At 57.5% G+C, this 20,257-nt stretch overlaps 2 protein-coding genes across 4 annotated transcripts; both read right to left on the bottom strand.

Annotated features, from left to right (window-relative positions):
- Positions 1 to 1,200: 1,200 nt before the first annotated feature.
- CYTH2 (cytohesin 2) lies at positions 1,201 to 9,546 on the bottom strand. 2 transcript variants are annotated; one of them, XM_028529882.2, is made up of 12 exons: positions 8,653 to 9,546; positions 7,734 to 7,881; positions 7,574 to 7,640; positions 6,772 to 6,890; positions 5,538 to 5,618; positions 4,924 to 5,036; positions 4,657 to 4,805; positions 4,069 to 4,180; positions 2,011 to 2,087; positions 1,802 to 1,873; positions 1,548 to 1,702; positions 1,201 to 1,468 (listed from the first exon to the last, which is right to left on the bottom strand). In XM_028529882.2, the coding sequence occupies exons 1-12, from the start codon at positions 8,669 to 8,671 to the stop codon at positions 1,381 to 1,383; spliced, it is 1,200 nt and encodes a 399-aa protein (XP_028385683.1). In that variant the 5' UTR covers positions 8,672 to 9,546; the 3' UTR covers positions 1,201 to 1,380. The 2 variants fall into 2 exon arrangements, with proteins under 2 accessions (XP_028385683.1, XP_035868390.1); XM_036012497.1 differs by lacking the exon at positions 8,653 to 9,546 and adding an exon at positions 8,115 to 8,438 and having other exon boundaries at positions 2,011 to 2,089; positions 4,068 to 4,180.
- A 1,964-nt stretch (positions 9,547 to 11,510) lies between these two features.
- On the bottom strand, positions 11,511 to 20,241 carry KCNJ14 (potassium inwardly rectifying channel subfamily J member 14). Of its 2 annotated transcripts, none has more exons than XM_028529881.2 (3): positions 19,761 to 20,241; positions 14,521 to 15,280; positions 11,511 to 12,879 (listed from the first exon to the last, which is right to left on the bottom strand). In XM_028529881.2, exons 2-3 carry the CDS (start codon positions 15,226 to 15,228, stop codon positions 12,289 to 12,291), a joined length of 1,299 nt encoding a protein of 432 aa, XP_028385682.1. In that variant the 5' UTR covers positions 15,229 to 15,280; positions 19,761 to 20,241; the 3' UTR covers positions 11,511 to 12,288. The 2 variants fall into 2 exon arrangements, with proteins under 2 accessions (XP_028385682.1, XP_035868389.1); XM_036012496.1 differs by lacking the exon at positions 19,761 to 20,241 and adding an exon at positions 18,588 to 19,236.
- Between the last annotated feature and the right edge of the window lie 16 nt (positions 20,242 to 20,257).

Below are 20,257 nucleotides of genomic sequence, written 5' to 3'. Positions count from 1 at the left end.
TACAACTCTCAGGAGACCTCGAGAAGTTTTCCTGTCATTGGGGCACCGGGCAGCTTGCTGGGAATTGTAGTCCAACGGTCTGGCAGGAGCGGGGTGCGCCACCTAGGAGAGTGTCAGTGTTACTGCATTCCGGAGCCCTGTACGGGGACAGATGCCTGTGATCACAGGATGGGCCAGGACCAAGGCCCGAGATCCCAGACGCTACCCATCCCACCGCGAGTACTCAACAATTAAGGATTCAACTTCTGGAGGACACAGCGTGCAGGGGAACTGCACCCAGCAAGCCCGGGGGTGGGGCTTCCATTCTGGTTGGGTTTGAGTCCCGGGGCCTGCCAGGTTTCTCCTGTCACCCCAGCTGCAGATCTGGGCATAGAATGCCATGGGGTCTTCCTATTTGCCAACCCATCTCTCTGACCCGTGGGAGACTGTGCATGCCCCAAGCGAACAGGCCCAGACCTGGGGCTCAGGGCCACGTTCAAAGAATGTGGTTCTTACACTTCTGGAGACTGATTTTTGGCAAATGGGACGTCATGGAAACACAGGTTCTCAGTGATATTCCTGGTATAAAATGTGCTCTCCAGGATGATCCCAGTGGCTTTCCAGCCCTCCTGGCCCCACCCACTCCCGACTCCAGCAGCCTCTTGCAGAGCCCCAGGGAGATCCCAAGAGCAAGGCCTCCCATCTGCTGTGCCCAATATGGGGCTTCCTCCTTTTTCTCCTGCTTCATCCTTCCCAGAGTGGGTCCCCTTCGTAGCCCCTCCAGCTTGCCGGCTTCCCCACCAGCACGAGCCCAGCTCACAATCCCGTTGGCTATTATTTGCCACCTATCAAAGGCCACAAGCCCCGTGAGGGCAGAGGCAGGGGTCAGCAGCAGCCAGGCTGGGGGGACGAATGTGTGCTATGGACTCGAGCCCTCACCTGGGAATGCCTGCTTTCCAGTGCACCTCTAACTGCGGCCACATTCACCCCTCCCTCTGCCCTGTCCCTGCAGGTGTGGGGCGGAACCAGAACTGGGCTGCCCTGAAGGGGCCCCCATGGGGCCACCCGCTGGGACAGCACTTCCCTCATGTACTGACAGTCCCCATCAGAGCCCAGCACTCCCAGCCCTGGTCACAGTCACCGTCACAGATGGGGCCGACTGGTCACCTCTGCCAAGCACATCAACTCTGTCAGCCCCAAGAAATGAGGCGGTCAGCAGGCTGTGAGTGCTTCAATAATTAATAAGATTACCAACAGCGTGTTAATTACAAATAATGCGAGAGGAACTAGAGGTGGTGCATTTTCCAAAGAGGGAACCAGGATCCATAGCGCCACGTCCCAGGGGGCCGGCCGCCCGGGCGGGGAGGCTCAGTAATAAATAACGGGGTTGGGGACAAGGGGTCAGGGCTGCTCCTGCTTCTTCTTGACAGAAATGCGTTTCTTCCTGGCTGCCAGCATCTCATAGAAGGGGTCCACGCTCACTGCGGCCCTGTAGAAGGGGAGGGACCTCAGGGTGAGGGCCAAGGGATCTGCCCCCCCCCCGCCCCCCCCCCGGAGCCCGGACTCACTGGATGGACTTGATCCACTCGTCCTTCTCCTCCTGTGTGGGGGCCGAGATGCGGTATACCATGTGGTTCCCCTCCACCACTCGGCCATCTGCCTCCGTTTTGCAGGCTTTGATGAGCTGCCCCTTGTTGTTGGGGATATAAAGCTCGAAGCAGTTCTGGGGAGACACCGAACGGGAGGCGTGGTGGAGGGTAAGGGCCAGCCTGAAGGCCAGCAGGGCCCCGCTGCGGCAGGAAGGGATACGGGAGGGTCTTACTGGTTTCCGGGGGTCGTCCACCTCCCGGATGCTCAGGTTCTCCAGGGGAATGATCCCTCGGGGCTCCTTGTCCTGAAAGGGCAAGTCGGGCAGGCCTCAGCCCTGCCGGCCTCACCCCCAGCCCACACTCCCTCCGCCCTGCCCTGGGAGAGCTCCCTCAGGCCCCGCCCATCCTCGGGGACCCAGAGTGTGGCTCAGCATCTGCTCACCGTGGTGTACTCAAAATAGTAGAGGCAGTTGTCTGTCAGGATGAACCAGCGCCGCTTCCACGTCTTCACCCGGCCCCCTGAAAGGGAAGGGGTGGGAGGGGGCCCGGGCTCAGCACTGGGGACAGGGCCTCTGGCGGGGCGTGGAGGGGAGTGAGAGGCACAGAGCAAGTGTGGGAGGCGGGGCTGGCGGGGCCTGGGACGAAGCAATGTGCGGGAAGAGACAGACAAGCAGGGGCAGGCGTGCTTGACCCCCAGCGGTCCACCCCCCTCGTGGGGCTTCACACTTTCTAAGTCTGTCAGCCCACGGCCCGGGAGTCTGAGCCTCCAGCCCCCTCCCCTGGTGGTGGCAGGGAGCTAGGACGGCCGTGTACCTACCTCCTGGGGCAGACAGCGAGAAAGCAGGCAGGACCAGGCGAGAAGGGAAGGCGGAAGAATGGGGTGCCCCCGAGAGCCGCAGGCAACAGAAATAGGCGGGCGAGGGGAGGTATGCGCAGGGGGCAGGGCGGAGAGACAGAGACAGCGAAGAGAGACACGCAGAGAGGGAAGGAGGGAGGGAGAGAGAGGGAAGAAAACCAGTTACATCCACACGAGGGAGGATCATCCAGGCCCTCTCCCCCCCGGGGGAAGCGGAAGGCCCTGAGCCCCGGCGGAGCGGCCGGAGCACCTCTTCCACCAGCGCCCACTCCAGCCCGCCCCCCAGACAGGTCCTGGGCCCGGAGGGCCCTCCGCCGCCTGGGTGGGCATGGCTCTCCCCTGGGTGTCATCCCCACAAGGGAGAAGCCAAAATCCCCTTCCTTGGCCCAAGGTAGGCTTGGGGACTCGCGTCAGCTCCTGCACAAGCTGGCTGTGTGACCTCAGGACAGCCTCTCAGGCCACCTTCCTGCTTCTGTGTTCCCTGTGATTCAGGATTAAACAGTAACGGTAACACAGCTTCTGTCAACCACCTGTTAACCATCATTGTGAAAACGGCCACCACCAGGGTCCCCTTCCTGTATTTCAGTGTTTTAAGCGGCGCCTTTTCTTCCCCTGATGGCCACAAAGCAAAGACAAGTGCTCAGGTCAGAGATCTGGGTCCGAAGCCACCTCTGCCCTCTGGCTGCTGGACGGTGAGCGAGCCTGGACTTCCTCATCTGGGCAACGGAACGATTCCCGAAGTCAGGGTGGCTGGGAGGGGAACCCATTCCTGGTGAGGTTGTTGCCTCTCCCCGCTCAGCACGCCCTCACTGCCAGGCACCACGGGCCTAGCAGCGCCTGCGTCCCCCCCGGGAGCCCCTCCGCGCAGCATGTTGGCTGGAAGAGGGGATCTGCATTTTTACATGCCCCAGGAAGGGGCCTGCTCCAGGTGCTGGAGGATGCCCCGGCTTCAGAGGACAGTCCCACACTCGGGGAGGAGATAGAGACATGGAGGAGCAAGGCACTGCCCTGGCTGTCCCCATTGGGCTGTAGTTCCTCGCCAGTCTGTCTCCCAGAGCGGCCATTCATGGCTTCTCCATTAAAAAGCCACAGTGAACACTCCCATGGGGCCTCCCATTACCAGGCGCAGCTCTGAGCCAGCGGGCGCTCTCAGCCCTGGCGCTGCATCTGACTGCCTGGAGAGCTTTTGTGTCCTGACAGCTCTCCTGCCCCGGTGCCTGGCTGCACAGCCCGGCCATTGGGGTTTTGGAGTGGCCCAGGTGCCTCCCTGCGCAGTCAGGACTGAGACCACAGGAAGAGGCCCTTGCATGACTCCTGCTGAGTTTGCTGGTGCCACCCCATCCCTCCCATCCCGGCCAGGGACCCTACTCCTGAGCAGAGGGCCTGGCATGTAGTTGGTGCTCCTGAGCCCCTTCTCCTCACCTACAAATGTCTATGGAGCCCCTCTATGCCGGTCCCTGGGCCTGGGCCCAGCACACAGGCCCGATCTTTTCAGCTTCACTAGTCAAATGTGGAAACTGGTCCAGAGAGGTCAAGTCACTTGCCTAAGGTCACACAGCAGGTATGTGTGGAAGCTGAGTCCGGAGCCCAGGCCCACTAAATCCCCACTGCAAGGGTAGCCGGTGGGGTCAGGAGGGGACGTACCCAGCTTAAGGAGCCAGCCCTCCCGGTCCGGGTTGAAGAAGGTGTGAGTCAGATCATTCCCATCATCCTCTGGGATCTTGAAGGGCTCATTTCGGATGCTGTCGTAGAGGTTCTGGGGGTCGAGGGCCTGGTCAGTAATTCCAGGCCCCGGGGACCCTCCCAGGGCTACTTGGCGGTGAGGAGGCGATGAGGCCACAGGTGGGACAGCCCATGGAGGGAGAGGGAGGGAGGAGAAGGCTGCGGAGGGAAGGGAAGTGGAAGGCAGAAGAGTGGAGGGAGCCCCCGGGAGGAGAGAAAGGAGGAGAGGCAGGAAAGATGGAGAGGAAACAGACACAGTTGCGAGCAGCTGCTCAGTTTTTAAAGACAGAAGTGGAGAGGTGGAGGAAGAGATGGACCAAGACTCCAAAAGTCAGAGGGTCAGAAAGACACAGAAACAAAGAGGCAGCCGGAGAGAGAGAGGAAAGACACGGTGTCTGTGGGAAGGCGGTACCCCAGGTGGACAGCCTGGGCACCGGGAGACCTGCGGGGCAGGGCCTGTGGTGGGAGGACAGGGCTGCGGTGCTGTGGGGCCGGGAGAGGGGGTCTGACCCTGAGCAGCTCCTCAGGCAGGTCCCCGCCCTCGTTGATGCCCCGGTTCATGGCCACGAAGCGCTCCAGGCCCGGCTTGTCCCGGACGTTGGGATTGTGCAGGCTGGTGTTCAGCATGATCACGGCGAAGGACAGCACGTAGCAGGTATCTGCGGCACAGTCAGGCGGTGACAACACGGGCACCTGGCACCCTGCCTCCTGCCTCAAGGCCCCAGGAATCCAGGCCCCCAGTGTGTCCTCTCTGAGCCCCCAGCATCAGGCCCCCACCTGTGGACTGGAAAACCCCGGGGTTGCACAGGCAGTATCGCTGGGCGAAGGCTTCCATCATCCGGTCAATCTTCTGGGCTTCTCCAGGGAGGCGGAAGCTCCACAGAAACTGCCTGGGTTAGAGAGGGGCTGGTGTGGTTGCCGGGACAGACAGAGCCCCTTCCCACGCTCAGCCCGTGTTAGGAACCGGTCAATAAGAGTGCCAAACCTTGCAGCCTCAGCAGCTGCTTCAAGTACACATATGATCCAATCTGACCAATGAGCACCAACTATGGGACTTACGGTGCATTTAAGGAAAGCACTCTTTCTGCTAAGGTTGCTAAATAGGCCTAGAGGTTGCCTGAGGCTTGATATCATCTGGGAGGAGGGCCTCCAGAGGGCAATGTCAACACAGTGGCAAACACAACCAAGAGACAGAGAAAGCTGACCTTCCGACACCATCTGGGCACCTGGATACAGCTATGCCTGAAAAAGGTCTTACCATGGGCTTTTGCGTTACATGAGGCAACCAATCCCCTAATTTTTGTTTCTGTTTTTGTTCTAAGTAGGCATCACCACTTGTAAAGAAAGGCCTGACAGGTACATTCCTGCCCCTCCAACCCAGGCCCTCTCACCTGAGGGCCTGCACCAGATTGAGGTCAGTGAACTCATGCAGATCCACAAAGGCATGGAGCACAGCCAGGTTCAGCTCTTCCCTGGGAGGACAGGGACAAAGTCATTCACAAAAAGTAGCTTAGGGAGGAGACAAAGCACTGGGGAGGCTGAGTCACCACTTTTGCACCTCAGCGGCCTCCGTGGCGGGTGGCAGTTTTGGCCTGGCCTTGTCACAGGCCTGGCACCAGAGCATGGGCACTCAGAACATGCTCCTGGGAGGCCCATCTATGGCAAGAACCCCGGTCTGGCCGGCCCTTTGCACCGCTGGGAGAGATGCAGCGAACGTGTGCTCTGCCCACTGCCACCTTTCTCAGGTAATGTGCAGGTTCCTTGGATGTCCACAGACGGCCCCCAGACCCCCGACATCCACGGATAGGACCTGCACTCCAGATGCCCACAAAACGATCCCCCAAATACCAGATGTCCAAAGACAGTCTCCATACATTCCGGCTGTCCACAGACGGTCCCCAGGGACCTCTGGAGCACCCCCCCCACCCCAGATGCCCACAGAAGGTTCCCAGACATCAACAGTTTCCACATACTCAGATGTCCAGAAAGTTCCACACACCCTAGCTGTCCACACAATCCCTAAGCACCCCAGAGCTTCACGGGTGGTCCTGTGCACTCAGATGTTCAGACGGTCTCCACACACCCCAGACGCTCACAGATGGCCCCCAAGTTCTCCAGATTTCACGGAAGGTTCCAAGCACCTTAGGTGTCTGGACAGTCCCCACATCCGCAATGCCCAAAGACGGCCCCCTACAATCCTCACATCCAGTCTCATGCACCCTGAACATGTGGACAGTCCCCATACGCACCCAAGTCCACAGAGGTTTTCACGTTCCCAGATCTCCATGGGGCCCCCGGTGATCCCCATACTCCCTATCTGTCCAGTTCCCACGCGCACTGGCTGTCTACACCTGGTTCTCACACTCCCACAACCCAGATTTCCTCCACTGTCCCCAGTCATGAATGGATGGCCCCCCCACTTCCCAGATGTCCATGGACAGTCCTCACCCCGAAAGATGCTCACAAATAGTCCCCAGGTTCCCCACACCCCTGGGTCAGTCCACCCTATCGCAGCCCAGTTGGAAGGCTAGTCTATCAGGGCCTCTCCTTGGGGGAGGGGCTGGCAGTGCAGGCAGGAGCTGGTGCAGGGCTGGGGGAGGCACAGAGGGGCTGTGCAGACCTCACCTCTCCCCCAGGTAGTCCCCGATGGCCGTCTTGTTCAGGCCCTCGCCCTTGTACAGGAATCGGGCAATCTCCTCGGGTGTGTTCTGCAGAAGTTCATTCTCCACCAAGAACTGGATCCCCTGGTGGGTGGGGACCAGGCCTCAGTGCTAAGGTGCCCAGACCACAATTCCCACCACCTGCCCCCGTGCCACCAGAGCAGGGCCACATGTCATTTGCAAGCTTCTCCCAAGTCTTTAAATACCATCCCTCTCGCCTCATGGCCTTTGCACCCACAGTTCCCTCTGCCTTTGCCTGGTTAATTCCAGCACCCAGAGCAGGAGCTCAGTGGATGTTTGCTGAATGAATGAACAAACTACACTGCTTGGGGCAGGAAGAATAAAGCAAGAAACTTAGTAAACAGCAGTCCTTCAAGTACGGCGAGGGCTCCACTGAGAGTCCACAGCTGTTGTCCCTTCCTGTGATGGCCGTGGCCAACCCTCCTTTGTGCACGTCATTGTAAACGTTCCCTACCAGACAGGAGCTCCTCCTGAAACTCTAGGTGGCACCAAGTGGGTCCAGAAATATGAACAAAAGGGGAAAAGAGCATTTCCCAGGCAGAGGGCATGGCACAGGCAAAGGTCAGGAGGCTGGAGAACTTGGTCAGTATTCAGAGAACAGACGGACACTATCTAATTCCAGGGATTAGGACCAAGTCTGTCCACCTAAAGCAGGCCTTTCACCATCATGCTTCTGGAACCTCGAGGTGCCAGAAACCCCATCAGGAGGTCTGCCTGACTGACCCCAGCCCTGTGGCCCTAAGCACCTTCTTGGGGTCCATGTTGAACTTCTTCCTGCCCATTGCCATCTTCCGGTTCCGCTGCAAGGTCTTACTGCATGACAGAAAGACATGGGATAGGGGTGTCAATGCCTGGGCATTCCTGGCCCAGCCCGGTGACCCCCAGGTTCTCCACCTTAGCCCTCACCTGCCCTCATTGGCCTCCAGACCCTCCACCTCGCTCATTGCTTCACTGAGCTCCTCGCGCAGGCGCTGGATCTCCACCAGCAGCTCCTGCTTCCGCCGCCGAATGTTCTCCAGCTCCATCCGCTCCTCTGGGGTCAGGTCTGGGGGCTCTGGGCGGGGGGGGGGAGGGGGGGGAGGGGTTGGAGGTCAATTCTGGGGACTGGGAGCCTGTTTTCCTGTAATCTGGGGAATTACAGCGCTGGGAGGGCATGACTCCTAGGTTTAGGGGGAGGATGAAGATCAGGGTCGAGCCTCCTATGTCTGCCAGGAAAAGGGACTAGAGGCCTTAACTCTTTAGGTCTGGGGAAGAATGGGCTGGAAGCCTGAACTCTTGGTTCGTTACTTGGAAAGCGGGCTGAGGCCCTGAATTTCTGCTTCTATTCCTGGTGGTGTAGCTGGAGGCCTGGGTGCAAGGACGCCTGGGTTCATGAAAAGTAATTATGTCAGGGGAAGCTGATGACAGCTTGTTAAGAGTTGGGGAAGGGGGCGGGGCAGCAAAGGCCACGGTCTTAGTGTGATCTCTGTAGACCCCAGATTTCTCCCTCACCCCGCCACCCCCAGAATCCCCCCTCCCTGCTCCCAGCAGGCACTGGGTTCGCCCGGCCCCTCCACCGGGAATGGTTCCGCCCAGCCTCCTCCACTCCACCGCTCCATCCCGCCCCCTCCCGCCGCCACCGGAAACAGGATCGGCCCAAACAATGGCCTGGAACGCCCGCTCTCGGGCCCCGCCGGAAGCCCATCCCGTGCCCCACAAAAGCGAGGCAGCGACGACGTGGCCGAATAGCTCCGTGAGGCGCGCGCCAACAGAAACGTTCGCAGTGGAACGTTCGGTACGAAGGACTCCATCCGCATCTAGCCGGCCCCACCCCTCACCGACCTACCGTAGACTCCGTCCTCCATGGCGGCGAGGAAGGCCCGCGGGGAGTCCGGGGCGGTCCCGCCAGTCGGGCCTGGATCCGCGTTGGCCCGCGGGCTCGGGTGAGCCCGCTCAAACGCCCCAGGAGCCACCGCCGCCTCCTCAGCGCCAGTCCTCAGCGCTGAAAAGACTCTCCCTTCGCCTCCCAACCGCCCCGCCAGTAAGGACCGCCCCTCGTTTTGACACCGTCCAATCCACTACCTACTCTCTCGTTTGCTCCGCCCTCAGCACCAAAGGACCGTTCTCCAGGACCAATAAGCGCTCAAGGAGCAGACGTAGCAGGGTCTGGCCGGAGGAAGACGGTCTGTGGGGCCAATCGGAATGCGGGCCGGGAGCTGGGCACCGCCTCCGAAACAAAAGAAGTCCACTTGGCTGGCTTACGCGTCCATAATACGCCTCGGAAAGGAATTGCAGGGAGGTGGGACTACGCGAGAGCGTAGAGGCCTGCGCCAGTGCCAGACCTATGGACACTTGGCTACTAGTTTAGCCGAGGCCGGCTGCTAGTTATACGTTGCTGGGGGTCGGTACTTTGTTAGTTTTGTTGCCAGAGGGCAGGGCCACAGCTGAGAGTTCACGTGAGCCACACCTCCTAGCGATCAAGCTGCCTTTTGACCGCAGTGGTTGCCGCGCAACCGGGAGCTGCTTTGGCTCACCTTGCTTCGGCCTCCTTTCTCCGCTTTCTGGCTTCTCCGATCTGCAGACCCTTTTCTTACCCCTTCCCATCATCCTATCTACTCCAGCCTCTTCAGAGTTAAGAAGTGGTGGAACAAAGACTTATTCTTTCTTTGAAATGTTACGCTATTTGGCATATGTCAAGGATAATGGGACAGTAAGGGCAGGCCAAATACAGTGAAAGCTCAGGCTCTGGCCTTTGGCTCTCGTACCTCAAGCCCCTCCCTCCCCCCATAGAACTCCTCCCCTTATTTTAGCATCCTCCCCCCACCCCCTAGGACAACTCCCCTTTCCTCAGCACCCTCCCACCTTCTCAGAGTCCTTTCCCTCCTCCCCAGCTCCCCTCACTTGAGGTTTACCCCTCCTCTCACACTCCCACTCTTCTTATACTCCATCTTCTCAGAGTCCTCCCGCATCTGAGGTCCTAACCCCACCGTAGCCTTTCACTCTCATTTCTTGCAGCCAAAGCGGGTGCAGGAACCCCGCCAAAATGGAGAACTTCGGCACCCTGTCGCGAGTAGGTCCCTAGTTGGGTCTGAGGTGGTGTCTGGGCCTCGTCCTCATTTGCCATCCCTGGGCTGGGCAGGTGGGAACAGATTCAGGGCTTGGACCCGGTTAAGCTGACAGATTAGACATGGAGTTTCCTAATCTCCTCACTGACCTTTATGCGTGGCCCAGGCCCTGCCCTCCCCATTGGAAACCAGGCTGTGCCAGCCCTGACCTCACTCTCCTTCCGGACAGAACCTTGCCCCTCACCTCACACCTAACATCTTTCTCCATCCCTAATTCCATTGCCCTCAGTGTCTATCCCAGACACCCTGAGCTGGGAGAGCGGCCAGCTAATTAATCCCATCCGGTGATTACATGGGGATTTTGAAAGATAAAGGGAGGTGGGGAACCCAGAAGGGGGGACCTGGGTTGGTGCAGCAGTTGGGCAGGCTGACAGGCCATGGCGGTGACCGCCCTCCATCCTGGGACACCGGGGGTGTGGGAACATGTCCTCCCTGGCACTGGTTCTTTCTGTGGCTGGCTCCCTGCCTGCAGGGCACTTAGGTAGATAGAAACACAGGGGAAGGCCAGGTCCAGAAGCACAGTCACAGAAACAGCACTGGGGCTCCCAGTGGTTTAATCTGGGGGACAATCTCCCCCTAAACACACTTACCCCTGGCAACCACAGCTACCTCCTTCCTCTGTCCCCCAAGCTACACCAGGGAGGAAGCCATTCTGGCCCTTCACCACAGCCCACACTGCAGCTTGCCTGCTCTGTCATTCAGACATCCAAGTCCAGAGCAGGCCTCCAAGAGCATCTCCCATTGCCACTGCCCCTGGAAGACTATTCGCTCCGGCACCAGGGAGAGCAGGGAAATCCCGAAGCTCCTCAGCCCCGCTTCACCCTCAGTGAGGTGAGGAATCATCTTGCTGGAAAGGCCCTTGGAGAGCTCAAGTTCCAATGCCCCATTTTTACAGATGAGGAAACTGAGGCGGGGAAAGAGGAATGATTTGCCCAAGGTCACACAGCACTTGAGCAGAGTTGGGATTCAGAGCAAAGCTTCCTAAATCCTCATACGAGACTCCATTCCCATGAGCCCCACCTCCATTTCTAACCCTTCTGTAAAAACCATGGGAAAGACATAGATAGATATCTGTATTTATATTATATATAATACACATATTATAACGTCTTTAAGAAACAGACACGTATCACTAGGTGTAGGATTCTAGAGCCTCACCAGAGGCTCCATCATGGAATCCGTCATGACTGCAGACTCACCAGCCTCGGGCCTCTCCCTCCCCTTGCCCAATAACTAGCCCTGTTACCCACAGGGCCTTGCCTGGGCCCTCACTTTCTAGGTCAGCCCAGCAATGCTGCATGTCAAGGGCTCAGTCCACCTCCTAGAACTTCCAGGTTTTGATAATGGACGACTCCAGATCCCTGAAGCCTGGGTTCCTTTTGGCATTACAGAACAACAAAGAAGTCATCTAGAATCACCGCTTCTTCCTGGACTCTGTGATTCATCTAGAGCCACAGAATCTTGATTCCTTTGGACACTCTAGAATGGCACTTGGAAAAAATACAAAGCTGTGGATCATTTAAAAGCACTGAAGATCCCCCTTTCTTCGATGCTCTACAGCCAGCGGTCTAGAGCTGCATCAGGAACTCCCCATCTGTCACTTTAGTCCTTCTAGACCCACAGACTCTCTGTTGTTTTGTGCATTCTAGAAACGTAGCTCTTCAGTGTCTGGACTTCTACTGCCTGGGTCAGACCTGTTCTCAAACCACCAGTGCTTGTCTCTGCGGTCAATCCAGATTCACAGAATCTCACAGCGTGGGCTTTCTGGAACCACAGGTCTGTTCCTGACTCTCAGTCAACATTCCCTGTCTTTGGTCAATCACGATGGCCCTGAAGTCTGGGGGCATTCCCTAGCTTTCCCTCCTTGGGTGGTATAGAAAAAAAATGACATGCTACGTGGTTGGCTGAGCGCGAAGCAACCGTCCTTTGAATCTCAGGTCAGTCCAGACCTGTAAACTCTTGATCTCTGTTGCCGCTCGAGTGTCGCCGCTTGAGTACTGCTGACTTCCTCCCCAGGAGGCAGTCTATATCATTGATTCCTAACCATACTCAACAATCCAAGCCAGCCATATAGAAGAATCTAGAACCACTAGTCTTTGCCTCTTGGGTGGTCCAGAATTCTGGTGAGACTCAGGAATCCGGCTGATAAAGGGGTCTCAGGGAGGCGCACAGAACACAGAGGAATTAAGATCCAGTCTGTCCACGGTGGGGCCACTAGGCATGGTTCACTGGCTAGTAATTAATCCAGCAGGCCTGGCAGTCTTGGAAAACGCCTGGCCCCATCCCAGGGGAGGGCCCGATCTCTCCACCTGGCTGCCTCTGGGAAGGGGGTACCAATGGGGGGACACCAGCTGGTGTCATGGGGGCGGGGGCAGTGCCAGGGTTGGTGCGAGTGCTCGGGAACTGGCAGCCCCATCTTCTGCCTCCGCCTCGTCCTCCTTGTCGGCTTCCTCCTCCTCCTCCTGGCAGCAGCTCAGAGCAAGTTCATTCTCATAACAAAACGCAGCCAGAGAGCCAGGGAAGCTGGACTTGGGGCTGTGGCAACCCAGCTCCGCCCGTTCATCCAGCTCCTTGGCGCTACAGACTGGTGTCCCTGGGACTTCGTAAGTGCGATGGAAGTGGCGATAGTCCACCTCATACTGGGAGCCGCGCTGAAAGAGGACCGGCTCAAAACGATGGCCCCAGAGTAGCTCCCCAGGGAGATACGAAGAGCGACACTGTGTGGTCATAGCTGTGGCCTCCACCATGCCCTCAAGGATGACCACTAGCTCAAAGTCAGCCCGGGCTAGCTCGGCACGTCCTAGTTCATAGAGCGGACTGGAGGAGTCGATCTCGTGCACGATGGTGATGGGTGACACGAGGAAGATGCGATCGGTGCCGCCGTCAAAGCCCACGTCCACGTCCTGGTGGTCCAGCGGTATGTACTCGCCTTCTGGAGTCACACGAGGCTGCAGCGGAAGACAAGGGGCCAAAGACAGACAGCCAGGAGCATGGAGATGGAAGGAGCCAGAGATGGCGACAGAAAGGAACAGAGATGCAGGGAAAGAGGAGACCAGCAGGGGTGACGGTGGGGTGAGTAGAAGAACCCAGAGAGGGAGATGGTGACCCAGAGAGAAAGGAGGACAGAGGCATGGGGGGAGGGGACAGAGTCCCAGAGAGAGGGAGATAAAGGCCTCCAGGGAGGAGGATGGAAGCCCAGAGAAACAGGGGACAGAAACCCAGAGATAAAGAGAGAGGGACAGAGACCCAGAGGGTTTGGAGTTAGAAACCCGAGGAACAGTTAAAGGAGAGAGGAAGACAGGGACAGAGTGGCATCGGCATAACAAAACAGATAATAAGAATACAAGCAGCAATTGGAGGAGAAGAGAAAAAGAAAAGTGGCTTTCAGTAGGGGGCCAGAGGAAGATAAAGCAGGATGACAATGTGGGGCCCACATCTGGTGCTCCAGGCTAGTCCCTGGGCTGTCTGCACTCCCATCCACCCTCAATGCAGCCACAGCCCTGCATCCCCTCGTGTTAATGGGTGTTTGTGTGTGGCGGGGGTGAGGGCATGTGGTCCACAAGCCAGGCACTGGCAGTTTTCCCCCACCTACCCAGCCATGTCAGCACCTCACAGACTTCTGGGATAGATAATATCCCACCCAGGTGACGGGGTGGGGGGGGGGGAGGAGGAGAGACTCATTCTCCCCCACCTATCTGTTTCCCACCGACTCCAGGCACTTTGGGGGGCTACAGTTCCCACCACCACCTTGTCCCCCCTGACCCCAGTCCAACCACAGCCCAAGGTTAAGAGTCTACTTGGACAAGGGCAGCTAGCCCTAGAATTTGGGCTGTTTGACCACAATTCTAGAAACACTAAAGCGCCTTTTGCCGAGCATGGGAGGGAGCCACTAACCCAGGAGTCAATGGGAGTTGTTTTGTTTGTTGCTGAGAAACTAAAATTCAAGTTTCCTAACGCAGCCCTGTACTCCTCCAAGCAGAAGGCTGGTGGGAGAGATTGGGCCACCAAGGTGGGGGAACAGTTTCCCACAAAGGCTGCGGGACCCTGTGCCCAGAGGTCATGGACCTGCACCCTATCCTGGGACCTACATCTCCCACAATCCCACAGTGTCCAGGCCTCAACTCATAGGCCGCTGGGAATTGGAAACCTGAGCGGTGATTTACACCAGCTGCAAAACCACTTCTCCTCACACTACCAACCACTGGCACGTTCCCTGCCCCAGAGCCTTCTGGGAATTGTTCAGAGCCTTTACAGGGCAGGTGTAGCTCAGTCAAGGTTTAGATTTCCTATAATCCCATAGGGAGCCCATTTTCAAGTCCCAGAACACTCTTTATGTCTCAAAATCTGTCTCAAGTCTAGCCCTCCACGAAGAGTTGGTCACAGACTTCTGTCGGTTTCACATCTACTATAGTTCCTGGCTGGACTCAAGCACAGGCCACAGGTGGAGCTGGAAGGTCTCTGTCTGAGAGACTGCTGGGAATTGTAGTCCACACACCCTTCAGGGTCGACGCACACCTCGCCCTCAGGCCTACATCTCCCACAATGCCTCGGGATTCCCCTGTACCCCGCGAACGGTGGTGGCCTCGCACCTGCAGCAGCTGGGCCCGCACGTGGGCCTCAACGAGGTGGCTGCGGCGCAGGTTGCCGACACGCCACATGAGGCAGAGGCGACGGTCGCGCAGTGCTACCACGGCATTCTCGCTGAAGACGAGCGTCTCGTTGCGTTTCTTGGGCTTGGCCATCTTGGCCATGACAGCGCCCACGACGAAGGCGTCCAGCACACAGCCTGTGATGCACTGCAGCACCACGGCGGCCACCGCGGCCGGGCACTCCTCGGTGACGCTGCGCACGCCGTAGCCAATGGACGTCTGCGTCTCCAGCGCGAAGAGGAAGGCAGCCAGGAAGCTGGCCACGTGGGAGAAGCAGGGCGCTGGTGGCGGCGGCGCAGCTAAGTCGCCGTGCAGCGAGGCGATGAGCCAGAAGGCCAGGCCGAAGAGCAGCCAGGAGGCGAGGAAGGAGCAGGAGAAGAACAGGCACATCCAGCGCCAGCGCACATCCACGCACGTGGTGAACAGGTCGCTCAGGTAACGCGCACCCTGGCCACCCAGGTTCACGAATCGCACGTTGCAGTGGCCGTCCTTCTTGACGAACCGCCCGCGGCGCTGCCCCACAGGCGAGGGTGCTGGCGCCCACCCGTTTCGGCACAGCCCTGGCCCGGCCTCCTCCTCATCTCCCGCCCTGCTGTCCCCCGACTCCAGGGCGCCGCTCAGGCGGCGCAGGGCCCTGGCCAAGCCCATTGGGCGGGGACAACCCCTGCACTTGGACTAGTGGGGGGCGGGCGCCCCAAACCTGCGGGGACAAGAAATGGGCAGAAACATTAGAGGTGCCAGGAATGGGTGGGCATGCTCCCTGGGCCTCAGTGGCCTGATCTGGCAAATGGGTGGAAGGGGATTCATCTTGAAAGTCAAAACAGTACACCATCAATGACAATGATAGTAATACTTGTAATGACAGCAACAAAACTATAGCCAGGACAACACCGTTGCAGCAAGCACCCCAATAATCGGAGCCGACATTTCTACAGTGCCACTGTTTTGAGCATTTTACGTGAATTTTTGTATTTGGGCCTCACAGCACTGTAGTCATTATTCCCATTTTACAGAGAGGAAACTGAGGCACAGTATGTTGAGCTTGCCTGTGGTCACAGCTGATTAAGCTCGGATTTCAGTGCTGGACTTTTAGCTCCAGAGCCCAAACTCATAATGACTGAGAGGCCACCGCCTCTCAGCATGGATTCAGCACGGGGGAAATGAGGGGGAGCTCTGAGGTCTCTACCATTCAGAAACAACTCAGGGCCCTGGCCAACGTGGCTCAGTTGGTTGAGCATCCTCCCACAGAGAGAAAGGTCGCTGGTAGCATTCAGGGGTCCAGGCGCATGCCTGGGTTGCAGGCCAGTTCCCAGCTAGGGCATGTGCAAGAAGCAACCGATCAATGTTTCCCTCACACTGATGTTTCTCCTTCTCTTTCTCCCTCCTTTCCCCTCTCTGTTTCTAAAGAAATAAGTAAACAAACAAATAAGATCTTTTTAAAAAGCTCAGAAAACACAAGGCACGAAAGGGAAAAAAAAGATAAACTGAATTTCATCAAAGTTAAAAACTTTTGTGTGCCCTGGCTGGCATAGCTTAGTGGATTGAGCACAGGCTGCGAACCGAAGTGTCGCAGGTTCGATTTCCAGTCAGGGCACATGCCTGGGTTGCAGGCCATGGCCCCCACAAACCGCACATTGATGTTTCTCTCTCTCTCTCTCTTTCTCTTTCATCTCCCTCCCTTCCCTCTCTAAAAATAAATAAAATCTTAAAAAAATGTTTGTGCTTCACAGGACACAATCAACAAGGTGAAAAGAGAACCCTCTGATGGGAGAAACTAGTTACAAATCGTATAGCTAAGACATTTGTACCTACAATATATAAAGAGTCCTTACAACTCAATAATAACAAGACAACCTAATTTAAAAATAGGCAAAGGATCTGAATAGACTTTGCTCCAAAAAAAAAATCTACGCATAGCTGATGAGCACATGAAAATGTTGCCCTCATTGGCCATCAGGGATGCTAATCAAACCAGCATGACATACCTCTTCGCAACTACGTACCATGGCTATACTATGAAACAATACGTAAACCAGAAAATAAGTGTTGACGAGGATGTGGAGAAACTGACACCCCCTCCCTCCAGTCTGGCAGTTCCTTAAATGGTTAAACTGGAGTTGCCATGTGGTCCAGCAATTCCACTCCTAGGTTATTTCCCAAGAGAAATAAAACGTGTCCATGCAATACTTGGACACGGATGTTCATAGTGGCACTATTCACAATGGCTAAAAAATGGAAACCACCCAAATAGCCAACAATTGATAAACGGATAAATAAAACGTGGTATTTTTATACAATGAAGTACTACCCAGTATTGAAAGTTAGTTCTGCCCTGGCTGGTGCAGCTCAGTGGACTGAGCACCAGCCTGCGAACCAAAGGGTCGCTGGTTCGATGCCCAGTCAGGGCAGGGGGCATGTGAGAGGTAACCACACGTGGATGTTTCTCTCCCTCTCTTTCTCCCTCCCTTCCCCTCTGTCTAAAAAGAAAATAAAATCTTAAAAAATAACCCTAAAGTTCTGACACACGTTACACGTTTGAATCTTGAAAACATTATGTTCAGTGAAGGAAGCCAATCACGAAGACCACATGTTGTATGCTTCATTTACATGAAATGTCCAGAATGGGAAAGCCCCTAAATTCAGAGAGTAGACCAGTCACACCTAGTCTACACAGGACTGGGGGATGGTGGCCAGAGGAAACAGCTTTTCTTATTGGGCATATAAAAGTGTTCTAAAATCAATTGCAGTAATTACCACACAACCGAATATACTAAAAACCTTTGGCTTGTACACTTTAATGTGTGAGGTGAATGGTATGGAAATTATCTTTCAGTGAAGCTGTTACATACACACACACACACACACACAACCGAGGCTCCCTCCTGACTCTCAGACCTTGGGTGATTCCTTTTGAGCCTCAGTCTCCTCAGCTGTAAGATGGGGGAACTGGACTTCACCAAGGTCAAGAAGGGCTTCTAGTCATATACACCCAGGGCCCACTCCTGGCTCAGTTGTGGACCCACTATGTGCCCTGGGATGACTGACTTCCTTTTCTGGAGCCTCTGTTTCCTCATCTGTGAGGTGGAGATCTCAGCAGCCAGACAGGGTGGAGGTGAGGAGGGGGAAGGGACCTCATCTCCCTCCAGGGCAACATCTGGCCCTGTGGCACAGGGGTCCCCAGGACCTGTCTGGGCCAGGGGTGAAATATCACCATATGGGCTCCATTAATATTCACTGAGCGCCTGAGTACCCTGCCCCTGTGCCAGGCTCTGGGATCTTGATGGGCTTCTTGGCAGGGCTGGGGGCACTCAGTCTGGGGGGAGGGCTGTTAGTCAATGTCAAGTTCAATACCTAGGGGTCCCCCTCCACTCCCACCCCAGCCTCCCACTCCACACCTGTTGCCTATGACCAGCGGGACAGCCCTGCCACCTGGGGGTTTATTTCACCCGTTCCAGGGAGGCAAAGCTGTGGCCTGGGCCAGAGTGGACTGGGTCTGGCTGTATCCAGCACCCACGACGTACCCCAGCTCTCCTTTTTCACCCTTAACTACTCTGGCTGCTACAGATGGTTCTCCCAAAGTGGGGAAACAGGCTAGTCACTGAAGGGGGCAGGTTTGACATCAGGGTCCAGGCTCTGACCTCGACATTTGTGGTCCTCTCCTGCCCAGGAGCCTCTCCTGTCTGGGGCCATGGGGGACGGGGTAGTGGGAGGCAGGCTGGCCTCCTGCCATCCCAGTCTGCCCCAGGATGGGCCTCATCGTACTGTCTCTGACCACAACCCCGGGGACTTGGCTCTTCACAGGGGAGGACACAGCTGCAGGCCTGTCCCTCAGCTCAGGCGCCTTTACTGGGGAACAGCAGACCCTGGACCCCTATCCAGGCTACTTGGGTGTGGAAGCCTGAGCCTCGAACCACAGACGTTACCGCAGGGTGTCCTGGGCCCCAGGACCAGCTCCCCTTGGTTGCCCGCAGCCCAGCCACCGGACTCCCCCAGACCCCACAGCTCACCTGGACTGCTCAGGACACTGGGAGGTCAGGGTCACTGGCCTGCTTCATGGATGGGGGAATAGGCTTGGAGACCCGGCCACCCGGTGCAGTGTCAGGGTGGGTGCCAGTTTGGGCCCTGAGCGTCTCCAGCCCAGGGCTCTGCCTCCTGAATAAATCCCCTCGGCCCATACTCAGCTCACTAAGGCAGACATGACTGTCCACTTCATGGAGCACACGGGGTGGGGGCTTCACCTCCCGGGGGCCTGTCTGTGCCCCACAGGGCCCAGTTCTCAGGTGTGGGTGCTCCTGGGACTCAGGGCGACCCCTCCCTGGCAAAAGCAGGGCCTAAGGGAAAGGCTCCAGAGCCTGACGTCCTCCCCCCGCGCCCCCCTGAACCTGTCAGAGCAGCTTAACGTTTCCATATAAAGGAGACGGGGGCTTAACGTGCCTGAACTTGGTGTCAAAGTCACATCTAATCTGAGGCCAAGAAGCTCCGCCTCCAGGCCCAACCCCCCCCCCCCCAAAGAAACCCACACTTTTGACACTCTTCCCCTGAGACCCTGGACGTTTCCCCTGCCCTCCACCTACCAGTGGGTCTGGGAGGCAGGTTGGAGGGCAGAGACTGCTGGGAGGGGGTGTAAGGGTGGAGACTGGGGAGAGAAGGGTGCAGGGGCTGAGAGGGAGCAACACATGGGGAGGGTGGGCAGGGACCTGGAGAGAGGGGGAGACCTGGACAGGGAATGGGGAGGCCCAGGGGGAGAGGGACAGAGACCCAGGGGGAGGAAGACACGGGGGTCAGAGGCCCAGGGAGAGAGGAACAGACGGGCAGATGAGGAACGATGGGAAGTGGGAGACCATGGCTTAGGGAACAGAAGGATGGGGAGGTGGAGCTGGGAAGAGAGACAAACAGAAGACTCAGAGATAGGGTGAGAAAATGGCTCTGTTGAGATGGAGGGTGGGGGGCAGGGAGAAAAAACAGAAAACGCTGATGGTGTCAGAGTCAGAGGCACTGAACTTGGAGGGAGGGACTGTCCTGGGGATGCATGTCCCTGGGGGTCAGACAGGGCTTCTCTAGGGGGAGTGGTGAAACGGGGCAGGGGTGCGGTGGTAGACGCCTTAGCCAGCAGGGTGGGGGTGGGAGGAGGTGGGGTGGCCCCTGGACACCTGCTCAAGGCCTCCGAGTGGAACACGTACCTGGTGGGGCGGCCCACCCCCATGCCCTCCGCTGGGGGCTCCTCTGTGGGTGCTGAGGGGCTGCGGTCTGTCCTTGGCCCCGGGGGCCTCGTGCTGGGCGCTCGACCTCTATGTCCACAGGCGGATCAGAGGCCCAAGGGGGGGCAGGGGGTGGGGCCAGCTCAGAGCCGCAGAGGGGGAGCCAGGGAGGATGGCCAGGCAGGCCGCTGGGCTGCAGCCCAAGCGAGCTGGAGAGGAGATGGTGGCAGAGACGCAGAAGGGGGAGGGGGCAGGGACACAGAGTGGGGGCCAGGAGACGAGAAGATGGGGGCACAAATGAGGGCACACAGAAGCGGTGAGATCACAAGGGGATGGTGACAGATGAAGGAGAAAGGGGGGCCCCCTGGTTCCTGGAGTCAAAGCCTTGAAAAGCCGGGGTCACAGGTGAGATACCCTCCCAGGGCCCTGGGGTGAGCTCCAGATGGAATGAGACTCAGGGCAGGCGGCGCCACCCGACG

Source organism: Phyllostomus discolor, chromosome 12, assembly GCF_004126475.2.
Source record: "Phyllostomus discolor isolate MPI-MPIP mPhyDis1 chromosome 12, mPhyDis1.pri.v3, whole genome shotgun sequence".
NCBI classification, from domain to species: Eukaryota; Metazoa; Chordata; class Mammalia; order Chiroptera; family Phyllostomidae; genus Phyllostomus; species Phyllostomus discolor.
This window is presented reverse-complemented; position numbering and strand designations above follow the sequence as displayed.